The sequence below is a fragment of the Pezoporus wallicus genome, unplaced genomic scaffold (genome assembly GCF_028554395.1).
Source record: "Pezoporus wallicus isolate ANWC-B61680 ecotype Strahan unplaced genomic scaffold, APGP_CSIRO_Pwel_v1 contig_14022, whole genome shotgun sequence".
Taxonomy (NCBI): Eukaryota; Metazoa; Chordata; class Aves; order Psittaciformes; family Psittacidae; genus Pezoporus; species Pezoporus wallicus.
Window position 1 is genome coordinate 1 of NW_026642971.1, and position 13,169 is coordinate 13,169.

At 61.5% G+C, this 13,169-nt stretch overlaps 1 protein-coding gene across 1 annotated transcript; it reads left to right on the forward strand.

The window, feature by feature from the left end:
- Positions 1-260: 260 nt before the first annotated feature.
- On the forward strand, positions 261-12,639 carry STIP1 (stress induced phosphoprotein 1). Its single transcript, XM_057396459.1, has 14 exons — positions 261-287; positions 641-859; positions 4,894-5,035; positions 5,568-5,709; positions 6,758-6,917; positions 8,168-8,294; positions 10,061-10,163; positions 10,259-10,379; positions 10,475-10,571; positions 10,670-10,794; positions 10,877-10,913; positions 12,198-12,301; positions 12,388-12,581; positions 12,621-12,639. The coding sequence occupies exons 1-14, from the start codon at positions 261-263 to the stop codon at positions 12,637-12,639; spliced, it is 1,617 nt and encodes a 538-aa protein (XP_057252442.1).
- Positions 12,640-13,169: the final 530 nt, after the last annotated feature.

Genomic DNA, 13,169 nt, shown 5'->3' on the forward strand with positions numbered 1-13,169 from the left:
CGCTGTTGGAACTGGGGGGGAAAGGACCAAAATCAGGGAAAATGGACCCAAAAAGGCCTCCCCCCCCCCCAATAAATCCAGCGGCTCCTTTGCCCGCCAGTGCTTCTTCCCGGGCCCAGTGGGTGGGGGGGGGCGGGGGGGGGGCACAAAGGTGTGAAGGGGCAAACCCCCTTCCTCGTGCAAGCCCCGCCCCCGTCGTGCAAGGTTCTAGCAGCTTCCAGAAGGCGGCGCGGTAGCGGCGGGAGCGGAGCGGGGCCGACATGGAGGAGGTGGGGGCCGGGGGGAGGGTGCGGGGGTCCCATGGGGGGGGTTGGGGGGCGCGGGGTCCCCATGGGGGGGTGCGGGGTCCCCATGGGGGGGTTGGGGGGTGCGGGGATCCCATAGAGGGGGTGCGGGGGGGGGGTTCGGGGTCCCGGGGCAGGGCTGAGGGGATACGGGGTCTCCGAGGCCCTCCTGGAGGGGCCCGGCGGGGGGGGGGGCTCTAAATGGGGGGCGCTGGGACCCCCCTTCCCCCCCCCCGTGCCCTTCCCCTCCCGTCCTCATCCTCGCGCCCCTTTGCCTTGCTCCCAGGCCCCTCCCCTTCCTCCCGGGGCCCCTCCTCTTCCTCACACCTCCCTCCTCCTCCTCGTGTCCCGGTCCCGGTGCCCAGGCGCAGGCGCTGAAGGAGCGGGGGAACCGGGCGCTGGCGGCGGGGGACGTGGCGGCCGCCGTGCGCCATTACTCGGCCGCCATCGCGCTGGACGCCACCAACCACGTCCTGTTCAGCAACCGCTCGGCGGCCTACGCCAAGCAGGGCGAGTATGGGCGGGCCCTGGCCGATGCCTGCCGCACCCTGGAGCTGCGCCCGGACTGGGCCAAGGTGAGCCCGGAGCACCCATGGGTGCTGCACTGGTTCCTGTCTGTGTGTGAGCCCAGAGCACCCATGGGTGCTGCATTGGTTCGTGTCTGTGTGTGAGCCCAGAGCACCCATGGGTGCTGCATTGGTTCGTGTCTGTGTGTGAGCCCCAGAGCACCCATGGGTGCTGCATTGGTTCGTGTCTGTGTGTGAGCCCAGAGCACCCATGGGTGCTGCATTGGTTCGTGTCTGTGTGTGAGCCCAGAGCACCCATGGGTGCTGCACTGGTTCCTGTCTGTGTGTGAGCCCAGAGCACCCATGGGTGCTGCATTGGTTCCTGTCTGTGTGTGAGCCCAGAGCACCCATGGGTGCTGCATTGGTTCGTGTCTGTGTGTGAGCCCCAGAGCACCCATGGGTGCTGCATTGGTTCGTGTCTGTGTGTGAGCCCCAGAGCACCCATGGGTGCTGCATTGGTTCGTGTCTGTGTGTGAGCCCCAGAGCACCCATGGGTGCTGCACTGGTTCGTGTCTGTGTGTGAGCCCAGAGCACCCATGGGTGCTGCATTGGTTCGTGTCTGTGTGTGAGCCCCAGAGCACCCATGGGTGCTGCATTGGTTCGTGTCTGTGTGTGAGCCCCAGAGCACCCATGGGTGCTGCATTGGTTCGTGTCTGTGTGTGAGCCCAAAGCACCCATGGGTGCTGCATTGGTTCCTGGGGGTGTGTGTGCCCAGAGCACCCATGGGTGCTGCACCTCCTGTGTGTGTGTGAGCCCAGAGCACCCATGGGTGCTTCATCAGCTCCTGTGTGTGTGTGAGCCCAGAGCACCCATGGGTGCTGCATCACCTCCTCTGTGTGTGTGTGAGCCAAGAGCATCCATGGGTGCTGCATCGCCTCCTGTGGGGGTGTGAGCCCCAGAGCACCCATGGGTGCTGCATCAGCTCTTGTGTGTGTGAGCCCCATAGCACCCATGGGTGCTGCATCAGCTCCTGTGTGTGTGTGAGCCCAGAGCACCCATGGGTGCTCCATCACCTCCTCTGTGTGAGCCCAGAGCATCCATGGGTGCTGCATCAGCTCCTGTCTGTGTGTGAGCCCAGAGCACCCATGGGTGCTGCATCAGCTCCTGTGTGTGTGTGAGCCCAGAGCACCCATGGGTGCTGCATTGGTTCCTGGGGGTGTGTGCATTGGTTCCCTGTGTGTGTGTGAGCCCAGAGCACCCATGGGTGCTGCATCAGCTTCTGTGTGTGTGTGAGCCCAGAGCACCCATGGGTGTTGCATCACCTCCTCTGTGTGTGTGAGCTAAATAGCACCCATGGGTGCTGCATCAGCTCCTGTGTGTGTGTGTGTGTGAGCCCAGAGCACCCATGGGTGCTGCATCAGCTCCTGTGTGTGTGTGTGAGCCCAGAGCACCCATGGGTGCTGCATCAGCTCCTGTGTGTGTGTGAGCCCCAGAGCACCCATGGGTGCTGCATCAGCTCCTGTGTGTGTGTGTGTGTGAGCGCCCTAAGGTGAGACCCATAGCACCCATGGGTGCTCCATCACTTTCTCTGTGTGTGTGCATGTGCTTAAATGTGAGACCCATAGCACGCATGGGTGCTCCATCACCTCCTGTGTGTGTGAGTGTGTGCCCTAAGGTAAGACCCATAGCACCCATGGGTGCTTAGTCACCTCCTATGCGTTTGTATGTGCCTCAGGGTGAGTGCTGCAGCGCCCGTGGGTGCTGTTGTCACCTCCGGTGTCTGTGTGAGCCCCATAGCACCCATGGGTGCTCAATCACCTCCTATGTGTGTGTGTGCCCCAAGGTGTGTGCCCCATGGCACCCATGGGTGCTCCATCATTGTGTGTGTGTGTGTGAGAGACCCGTAGCACCCATGGGTGCTCCATCAGCTCCTGTGTGTGTGTGTGCCCCAAGGTGAGACCCATAGCGCCCATGGGTGCTCCATCATCTTCTGTGTGTATGAGACCCATAGCACCCATGGGTGCTCCATCACCTTTGTGTGTGTGCGCGCCTCAGTGTGAGACCCATAGCACCCATGGGTGCTCCATCACCTTCTCTGTGTGTGTGTGTGTGTGCCCTAAGGTGAGACCCATAGCACCCATGGGTGCTCCGTCACCTCCTGTGTGTGTGTATGTGCTTCAGTGTGAGACCCATAGCACCCATGGGTGCTCTGTCACCTTCTCTGTGGGTGTGTGTGCCCTAAGGTGAGATCCATAGCACCCATGGGTGCTCCATCACCTCCTATGTGTGTGTGAGTGTGTGCCCTGAGGTGCGACCCATAGCACCCATGGGTGCTCCATCACCTCCTATGTGTGTGTGAGTGTGTGCCCTAACGTGAGACCCATAGCACCCATGGGTGCTCCATCACCTTCTCTGTGTTTGTGTGTGCCCTAAGGTGAGATCCATAGCACCCATGGGTGCTCCATCACCTTCTCTGTGTGTGTGTGTGTGCCCTAAGGTGAGACCCATAGCACCCATGGGTGCTCCGTCACCTCCTGTGTGTGTGAGTGTGTGCCCTAAGATAAGACCCATAGCACCCATGGGTGCTTAGTCACCTCCTATGTGTTTGTGTGTGCCTCAGGGTGAGAGCTGCAGCGCCCATGGGTGCTGTTGTCACCTCCGGTGTCTGTGTGAGCCCCATAGCACCCATGGGTGCTCAATCACCTCCTATGTGTGTGTGTGCCCCAAGGTGAGCCCCACGGCACCCATGGGTGCTCCATCACCTCTACCTGTGTGTGTGCCCATGCCTGAAGGTGAGCTCTGCAGCACCCATGGGTGCTCTGTCACCTTCGTATATGTGTCCCAAGGTGAAACCCATAGCACCCATGGGTGTTCCATTATCTTCTATAGATGTGTGCATCCATGCCCTAAGGTGGGTGCTGCAGCACCCATGGGTGCTCCATCACCTCCAGTCTGTGTGTGTGTGTGTGTGTGTGTGTGTGTGTATGTGTGTCCAGCATCGACTGGGCCTGCAGTACCCATGGGTGCTGCATTAACTCCTATGTGTGTGTCTGTGCCTATGCTCCAAGCACCCATGGGTGCTCCCTGACCCCTGTGTGTCCCTGCTCTACATGGCAGTAGCACCCATGGGTGCTCCCTGACCCCTGTGTGTCCCTGCCCTACATGACCGCAGCACCCATGGGTGCTCCCTGACCCCTGTGTGTCCCTGCTCTATGTGACAGCAGCACCCATGGGTGCTCCCTGACCCCTGTGTGTTTGTGCCCCACATGACCCGCATCACCCATGGGTGCTTCCTGACCCCTGTGTGTTTGTGCCCCACATGACCCGCATCACCCATGGGTGCTCCCTGACCCCCCCTGTCTGTCCTTGCTCTATGTGACTGCAGCACCCATGGGTGCTCCCTGACCCCTGTGTGTTTGTGCCCCATGTGACCCGCAGCACCCATGGGTGCTCCCTGACCCCTCTGTGTTTGTGCCCCACATGACCCGCATCACCCATGGGTGCTCCCTGCCCCACATGACCTGCATCACCCATGGGTGCTCTCTGCCCCATGTGACCCGCAGCATCCATGGGTGCTCCCTGACCCCTGTGTGTCTGTGCCCCACATGACCCGCATCACCCCTGGGTGCTCCCAGCCCCACGTGACCCACATCACCCATGGGTGCTCCCTGCCCCACATGACCCGCAGCCCCCATGGGTGCTCCCAGCCCCACGTGACCCGCATCCCCCCTGGGTGCTCTCTGCCCCACGTGACCCGTATCCCCCCTGGGTGCTCGCAGCCCCACGTGACCCACATGACCCCTGGGTGCTCGCAGCCCCACGTGACCCACATGACCCCTGGGTGCTCCCAGCCCCACGTGACCCACATGCCCCCTGGGTGCTCGCAGCCCCACGTGACCCACATGCCCCCTGGGTGCTCGCAGCCCCACGTGACCCACATGACCCCTGGGTGCTCGCAGCCCCACGTGACCCACATGACCCCTGGGTGCTCCCAGCCCCACGTGACCCACATGACCCCTGGGTGCTCCCAGCCCCACGTGACCCACATGACCCCTGGGTGCTCGCAGCCCCACGTGACCCTGCCCCACGTGCCCTGCCCGCAGGGTTACTCGCGCAAGGCGGCGGCGCTGGAGTTCCTGCAGCGGCTGGAGGAGGCCAAGGCCGCCTATGAGGAGGGGCTGCGGCACGAACCCGGCAACGCCCAGCTCCGGGACGGGCTGCGGGGGGTGGAGGCGCGGCTGGCAGGTGAGGGGGGGCAATGATGGGTTTGGGGGGGTCAATGATGGGTTTGGGGGGTCAATGATGGGTTTGGGGGGTCAATGATGGGTTTGGGGGGGTCAATGATGGGTTTGGGGGGTCAATGATGGGTTTGGGGGGGTCAATGATGGGTTTGGGGGGGTCAATGATGGGTTTGGGGGGTCAATGATGGGTTTGGGGGGTCAGTGATGGGTTTGGGGGGGTCAATGATGGGTTTGGGGGGGTCAATGATGGGTTTGGGGGGTCAGTGATGGGTTTGGGGGTTCAGTGATGGGTTTGGGGGGTCAATGATGGGTTTGGGGGGTCAATGATGGGTTTGGGGGGGTCGATGGGTTTGGGGGGTCAGTGATGGGTTTGGGGGGTCAATGATGGGTTTGGGGGTCAGTGATGGGTTTGGGGGTTCAGTGATGGGTTTGGGGGGTCAATGATGGGTTTGGGGGGTCAATGATGGGTTTGGGGGTGTCGATGGGTTTTGGGGTCCATGTAATCACGGTCGCTGTTGGGTGCCCCCCCCCCCCAGAGCGGAAGCTGCTGAACCCCTTCAGCGCCCCGGACCTGCTGGGCCGGCTCGAGGGGGACCCGCGGACGCGCGCGCTGCTGCGGGACCCCGAATACCGCCACCTGCTGGAGCAGCTGCGCAGCGACCCCGCGCAGCTCGGCTCGTACGGAGCGGGGGGGGCGATTGGGGGGCGCGGGGTCGGGGTTGGGGGGCATGGGATGGTTTGGGGTCGGGTTTGGGGTGTATGGAATGGTTTGGGGTCGGGTTTGGGGTGCACGGGGTCGGGTTTGGGGTGCATGGGATGGTTTGGGGTCGGGTTTGGGGTGCATGGGATCAGTTCTGGGGTGCCTGGGGTCAGGTTTGGGGTCAGTTATGGGGTTCATGGGCTCAGTTATGGGGTGCATGGGCTCAGTTCTGTGGTGCCCGGGGTCAGTTTTGGGCTGAGTTCTGGGGTGCCTGGGGTCGGATTTGGGCTCAGTTTTGGGGTGCATGGGCTCAGTTTTGGGGTGCATGGGGTCACTTTTGGGGTGCCCGGGGCTGGTTTGGGCTCAGTTTTGGGGTTCATGGGCTCAGTTTTGGGGTGCATGGGGCGGGTTTGGGCTCAGTTTTGGGGTGCATGGGGTCAGTTCTGGGGTGCCTGGGGTCAGGTTTGGGGTCAGTTTTGGGGTTCATGGGCTCAGTTATGGGGTGCATGGGGTCACTTTTGGGGTGCCGGGGGGGCCGGTTTGGGCTCAGTTTTGGGGTGCATGAGGTCGGGTTTGGGGTCACTTTTGGGGTTCATGGGGTCAGTTCTGTGGTGCCCGGGGTCAGTTTTGGGCTGAGTTCTGGGGTGCCTGGGGTCGGATTTGGGCTCACTCTTGGGGTGCATGGGCTCACTTTTGGGGTGCATGGGGTCACTTTTGGGGTGCCCGGGCTCAGTTTTGGGGTGCATGGGCTCACTTTCGGGGTGCATGGGGTCACTTTTGGGGTGCCCGGGCTCAGTTTTGGGGTGCATGGGGTCAGTTCTGGGGTGCCCGGGGTCGGGTTTGGGCTCAGTTTTGGGGTGCATGGGCTCAGTTTTGGGGTGCATGGGGTCACTTTCGTGGTGCATGGGGTCACTTTTGGGGTGCCCGGGGCTGGTTTGGGCTCAGTTTTGGGGTTCATGGGCTCAGTTTTGGGGTTCCCGGGCTCAGTTTTGGGGTTCCCGGGCTCACTTTCGGGGCCCCCCGCAGGAAGCTGCAGGACCCTCGGGTCATGACCACCCTGAGCGTGCTGCTGGGGGTGGAGCTGAGTGGGGCCGAGGAGGAGGAGGAGGCGCCCCCCCCCCCCCCCCCCCCCCAAACCCCCGGCCCAGCCCCCCCGCCCGAGGAGCTCCCCGAGAACAAGAAGGAGGTGAGGGGGGAGGGGCGGCTTTTGGGGTGCCCCCCAACCCCAGCAGGGGGAGCCTGGAAATGAGGGGGAGGAGCTGGAGGGGCTTCGAGGGCAGGTTTGGGGGGGTTGGGGAGGTTTGGGGGGGTTTGGGGGGTTTTGAGAGGTTTTGGGGGCGTTTGGGCAGGTTTTGGGGTGTTCGGTCAGGTTTTGGAGGGTTTGGGGAGGTTTTGGGAGGTTTGGTCAGGTTTTGGGGTGCTGGGGGAGGTTCTAGGGCAGGTTTTGGGGTGTTTTGAGGGGGTTTGGGAGGTTTTGCAGTGTTTTGGTCAGGTTTTGGGGTGTTTTGGGAGGTTTTGGGGTGTTTTGGGAGGTTTTGGGGTGTTTTGGGAGGTTTTGGGGTGTTTTGGGAGGTTCTAGGGCAGGTTTTGGGGTGTTTTGGTCAGGTTTTGGGGTGCTTTGGGAGGTTTTGGGCAGGTTTTGGGGTGTTTGGGCAGGTTTTGGGCAGGTTTGTGGGGTATTTTGGGAGGTTTTGGGGTGTTTGGGCAGGTTTTGGCAGGTTTTGGGGTGCTTTGGGAGGTTTTGGGGTGTTTTGTCAGGTTCTGAGGTATTTGGGCAGGTTTTGGGCAGGTTTTGGGGTGTTTGGTCAGGTTTTGGGGTGCAGGGGCAGGTTTTGGGTGGTTTTGGGGTGGGGGGGAAGTTCTAGGGCAGGTTTTGGGGTATTTTGGGAGGTTTTGGTCAGGTTTTGGGGTGTTTTGGTCAGGTTTTGGGGTGTTTGGTCAGGTTTTGGGGTATTTTGGGAGGTTTTGGTCAGGTTTTGAGGGGGTTTGGTCAGGTTTTGGGGTATTTTGGGAGGCTTTGGTCAGGTTTTGGGGTGTTTGGTCAGGTTTTGGGGTATTTTGGGAGGTTTTGGTCAGGTTTTGGGGTATTTTGGGAGGTTTTGGTCAGGTTTTGGGGTATTTTGGGAGGTTTTGGTCAGGTTTTGGGGTGTTTTGGTCAGGTTTTGGGGTGTTTGGTCAGGTTTTGGGGTATTTTGGGAGGTTTTGGTCAGGTTTTGGGGTATTTTGGGAGGTTTTGGTCAGGTTTTGGGGTGTTTTGGTCAGGTTTTGGGGTGTTTGGTCAGGTTTTGGGGTATTTTGGGAGGTTTTGGGCAGGTTTTGGGCAGGTTTTGGGGTGTTTTGGGAGGTTTTGGGGTGTTTTGGGAGGTTTTGGTCAGGTTTTGGGGTGCGGGGGCAGTGCCGGGGGTGATTTTGGGGTGCCTCCCCCCCGCCCCCCAGGCCCAGCAGGAGAAGGAGCTGGGCAACGCCGCCTACAAGCGCAAGGAGTTCCCCGCGGCGCTGGCTCACTACACCCGCGCCGAGGAGCTGGACCCCACCAACATGAGCTACGTCACCAACCAGGCGGGTGAGCGCCCCCCCAACCCACAAACACCCCCTTGAATGCCCCCAAACCCCCTCCAACCCACAAACACCCCCTGAACCCACAAACACCTCCTGGAACCACAAACACCCCCTTGAATGCCCCCAAACCCCCTCCAACCCACAAACACCCCCTGGAACCCACAAACACCCCCTGGAACACCCAAATACCCCCTGGAACCCACAAATACCAGCCCTGAACCCACAAACACCCCCTGAACCCGCAACCTCCCCCTTGAACAACCAAACACCTCCCCTGAACCCACAAACACCCCCTGAAGCCACAAACACCCCCTGAACCCCCAACCCCCCCCTTAAACACCCAACACCCCCTTGACCGCCCAACCCCCCCTTGAACCCCCCCGAACCCACAAACACCCCCCTGAACCCCCAACCCCCCCCTTGAATCCCCCCTTGAACCCCCAAGCCCCCTGAACCCCCAAACACCCCCTTGAATGCCCAACCCCCCTGAACACCCTAAACCCTTCCCTGAACCTCCTAAACCCCACCCTGAAACCCCCAAAACCCCCTCTTGAACCCCCAACCCACCCCATGAACCCCCCACACACCCCCCTTGAATCCCCAACCCTTCTCTGAACCCCCTAAAACCCCTCTTAAACTCCCAACCGCCCCCGGACCCCCCTTAAACACCCAACTCCCCCTTGAATCCCCAACCTCCCCCTTGAATCCTTAAAACCTCCCTTGAGCCCCCCCAAACCCCCCTTGACCCCCCAACCCACCCCTTGAACCCCCCTGAATCCCCCAAACACCCCCATTGAACCCCCAACCCTTCCCTGAACCCCCCAAAACGCCTCTTGAACACCCACCCCCCTTGAACCCCCCCAACCCACCCGTTGAACCCTCCCAAATCCCTCCAAACCCCCAACCCCCCCTTGAACCCCCCAAAATCCCCCCTTGAACCCCCAAACGCCCCCCTTAAACACCCACCCCCCCTTGAATCCCCCCCAAACCTCCCTTGAACCCCCAACCCACCCCTTGAACCCCCCCGAACCCCCAAACCCCCCCTTAAACCCCCCAAGATCCCCCTTGAACCCCCAAATGCCCCCCTTGAATCCCCACCCGCCCCGAACCCCCAAAATCCCCCTTAAACACCCAACACCCCTTGAATCCCCAAAACCTCCCTTGAACCCCCAAACTCCCCCCTTGAACCCCAACTCCCCCAAACTGCAACTCCCCCTTGAACCCCCAACCCCCCTTGTACCCCCAAACCCCCCCAAACTCCCACCCCCCTTAAACCCCCCCAAAAGCCCCCTTTGAACCACCAAACGCCCCCCCTGAACCCCAACTCCCCCCTTGAATCTCCAACTCCCCTTGTACCCCCCAAACTCCTAAATCCCCCCTTGAGCCCCCCAAAAGCCTCCTTAAACCCCCTAAAATCCCCCCTTGAACCCACAACCCCCCCAAACCCCCCCTTGAACCCCAATCCTCCCTTGTACCCCCTAACCCCCCCTGAACTCCCCAAACCCCCACTTAAACCCCCCAAAACCCCCCTTTGTACCCCCCAAACCCCCCCAAACTCCCCACCCCCCTCTCAAACCCCCCCAAATCCCCCTTGAACCCCCACATGCCCCCCCTGAACCCCAACTCCCCCCTTGAACCCCCAACCCCCCCTTGTACCCCCCAAACCACCCCAAACTCCCCTTAAACCCCCCCCAAACCCCCCTTGAACCCCCAAACGCCCCCCTTGAACCCCAAATCCCCCCCCGAACCCCCTCTTTTCCTCCCTCCCAGCCGTCTACTTCGAGAGCGGGGACTACGCGCGGTGCCGGGAGCTCTGCACCAAGGCCATCGAGGTGGGGCGGCAGAACCGGGAGGACTACAGGCAGATTGCAAAGTGGGTCCGGTTGAAAAGAGGGGGTTCCCCCCCCTCCTTGCACCCCCAAATCCCCCCCCTCTTGGCACCACCCCCAAACCCCCCCCCCCCAATAGGGCCTACGCGCGCATCGGGAACTCGTACCTGCGCGAGGAGCGCTACAAGGACGCCATCCACTTCTATAACAAGTCCTTGGCCGAGCATCGCACCCCGGATGTGCTCAAGAAGTGCCAGCAGGTGATGGTGGGGAGGAGGGGGAACGGCGGGGGTTAAAAACGGGGTGCACCCCCCCTAGGACCCCCCACTTTGACCCCCAAATGGGGCTGCTGCAGGCAGAGAAGATCCTAAAGGAGCAGGAGCGCTTGGCTTACATCGACCCCGAGCTGGCGCTGCAGGAGAAGAACAAAGGCAATGAATGCTTCCAAAGAGGTACAATGAGGGGGTCCTGGGGGGGGGGGGGAGGTCTTGGGGTGGCCCCCAAGCCCTCAATGACTCCCCCTGGTGTGGGGGACCCCCCCCTTTGGCAGGGGATTACCCGCAGGCCATGAAGCACTACACCGAGGCCATCCGGCGCAACCCGCACGAGGCCCGGCTCTACAGCAACCGTGCTGCCTGCTACACCAAGCTGCTGGAGTTCCCCCTCGCCCTCAAGGTCTGGGGGGGTCCTGGGGGGTGCAGAGATGGGGGGTGCAGTTTTTGGGTGCCTCTGACCCCCCCCTTGCTCCCCTCCCCAGGACTGTGAGGAGTGCATCCGCCTGGAGCCCTCCTTCAGTGAGTGCTGGGGGGGTTGGTTTGGGGTCCCCCCCTCTGCTTGTTTCCCCTTCTCTGCCTGCGCCCTGCTTTTGTTGTGCTTGTTTTACCTCTTCAGCTGCCTGTTCCTCTGCCCCCCCCCTTCCTCTTCTGCCTGTTCTCCCCTGCCTGTACCCTTTCTTCTTCTGCCTGTTCTTCCGCCTGTTCCCATCTTCTCTGCCTGACCCTCTGCTTATTTCCTCCTGTCCACTTGTCATCTCCCTTCCTCCTCCGCCTGTTCCTCTTCTTGTATTCCCTTATGCTCTTCCTCTGCCTGTTCCCTCTTTTCTTGCACATGTTCCTCTGCCTGTTCCCCTTCTCCTCCGCCTGTTCTCCTTCTCCTCCGCCTGTTCCTTCTCCTCTGCCTGTACTCCCCTTTCCCTCTGCCTGTTCCTCTCTTCTTGTATTTGCTTATCTTTTTCCTCTGCCTGTTCTTCTTCTCTACCTGTACCCCCCTTTCTCTTCTGCCTGTTCCTCTCCTCTCTGTGTATTCCCTTATCCTCTTCCTCTGCCTATTCCTTTCCTTGTTCCCTTCCTCCTCTCCCTGTCCCCTCTTTCCCTGCCTGTTCCCTTCCTCCTCTGCCTGTTCCTGTATTCCCTTCTCTTCCTCTCCCTGTTCCCTCTTCCTCTGCCTGTTCCCTCTCTTCCCCTGCCTGTTCCCTTCCTCCTCTGCCTGTTCCTCTTCCTGTACTCCCTATTCCTCTTCCTCTGCCTGTTCCTTTCCTTGTTCCCTTCCTCCTCTCCCTTTCCCCCCCTTCCTCCTCTCCCTGTCCCCCCTTTCCCTGCCTTTTCCCTTCCTACTCTGCCTGTTCCTCTTCCTGTACTCCCTTATCCTCTTCTTCTGCCTGTTCCCTCTCTCCTTCCATGTGTTCCTCTGCCTGTTTCCCTTCTCCTCTGCCTGTTCCCCTTTTCCAATTCCCCTCTTCTCTACCTGTACCTCCCTTTCCCTCTGCCTGTTCCTGTATTCCCTCCTCTTCCTCTCCCTGTTCCCTCTTCCCCTGCCTGTTCCCTCTCTTCCATTGCCTGTTCCCTTCCTCCTCTGCCTGTTCCTCTTCCTGTACTCCCTTATCCTCTTCCTCTGCGTGTTCCCTCTCTTCCCCTGCCTGTTCCCTTCCTCCTCTGCCTGTTCCTCTTCCTGTACTCCCTATTCCTCTTCCTCCACCTGTTCCTTTCCTTGTTCCCTTCCTCCTCTCCCTGTCCCCCCTTTCCCTGCCTGTTCCCTTCCTCCTCCACCCCTCCCCACCTCCTTGCCCCCTTCTCCCCCAGTCAAAGGCTACACCCGGAAGGCGGCGGCGCTGGAGGCCATGAAGGATTACAGCAAGGCCATGGACGTCTACCAGCGCGCCCTCGACCTGGACTCCGGCTGCAAGGTGCTGGGGGGTGTCCCCTGTCCCCCCCCCATCATAGGGGTGTTGTTGTTGCTGCTGGGGGGGGCTCACAGCTCGCTGGCCCCCAGGAGGCCGCCGAGGGCTACCAGCGGTGCCTGCTGGCGCAGTACAACCGGCAGGACAGCCCCGAGGAGGTGAAGCGCCGCGCCATGGCCGACCCCGAGGTGCAGCACATCATGAGCGACCCCGCCATGCGCCTCATCCTCGAGCAGATGCAGAAGGACCCCCAGGCCCTCAGCGAGTGCGTGGGGGGGGGGGGGGGGTCAGTGGGGTCCTGAAGGGACCCCAGGGGGGACTGGAGGGGGTCAGTGGGGTCCTAAAGGGATCCCAGGGGGGGCCTAGGGTGTTATTGGGGTCCTAAAAGGATCCCAAGGGGGGACTGGAGGGGGTCAGTGGGGTCCTGAAGGGATCCCAGGGGGGACTGGGGGGGGTCAGTGGGTCCTAAAGGGATCCCGGGGCGGGCCTAGGGTGTTATTGGGGTCCTAAAGGGATCCCTAGGGGGGACTGGGGGGGGTCAGTGGGGTCCTAAAGGGATCCCAGGGGGGGCCTAGGGCGTTATTGGGTCCTAAAGGGATCCCAAGGGGGGACTGGGGGGGGTCAGTGAGGTCCTGAAGGGATCCCAGGGGGGCCTAGGGTGTTATTGGGGTCCTAAAGGGATCCCACTGGGGGGGGTCAGTGGGGTCCTAAAGGGATCCCAGGGGGGGCCTAGGGTGTTACTGGGGTCCTAAAGGGATCCCAGGGGGAGCCAAGGGGGGGTCAGTGGGGTCCTAAAGGGATCCCAGGGGGGCCTAGGGTGTTATTGGGGTCCTAAAGGGATCCCAAGGGGGGACTGGGGGGGGTCAGTGGGGTC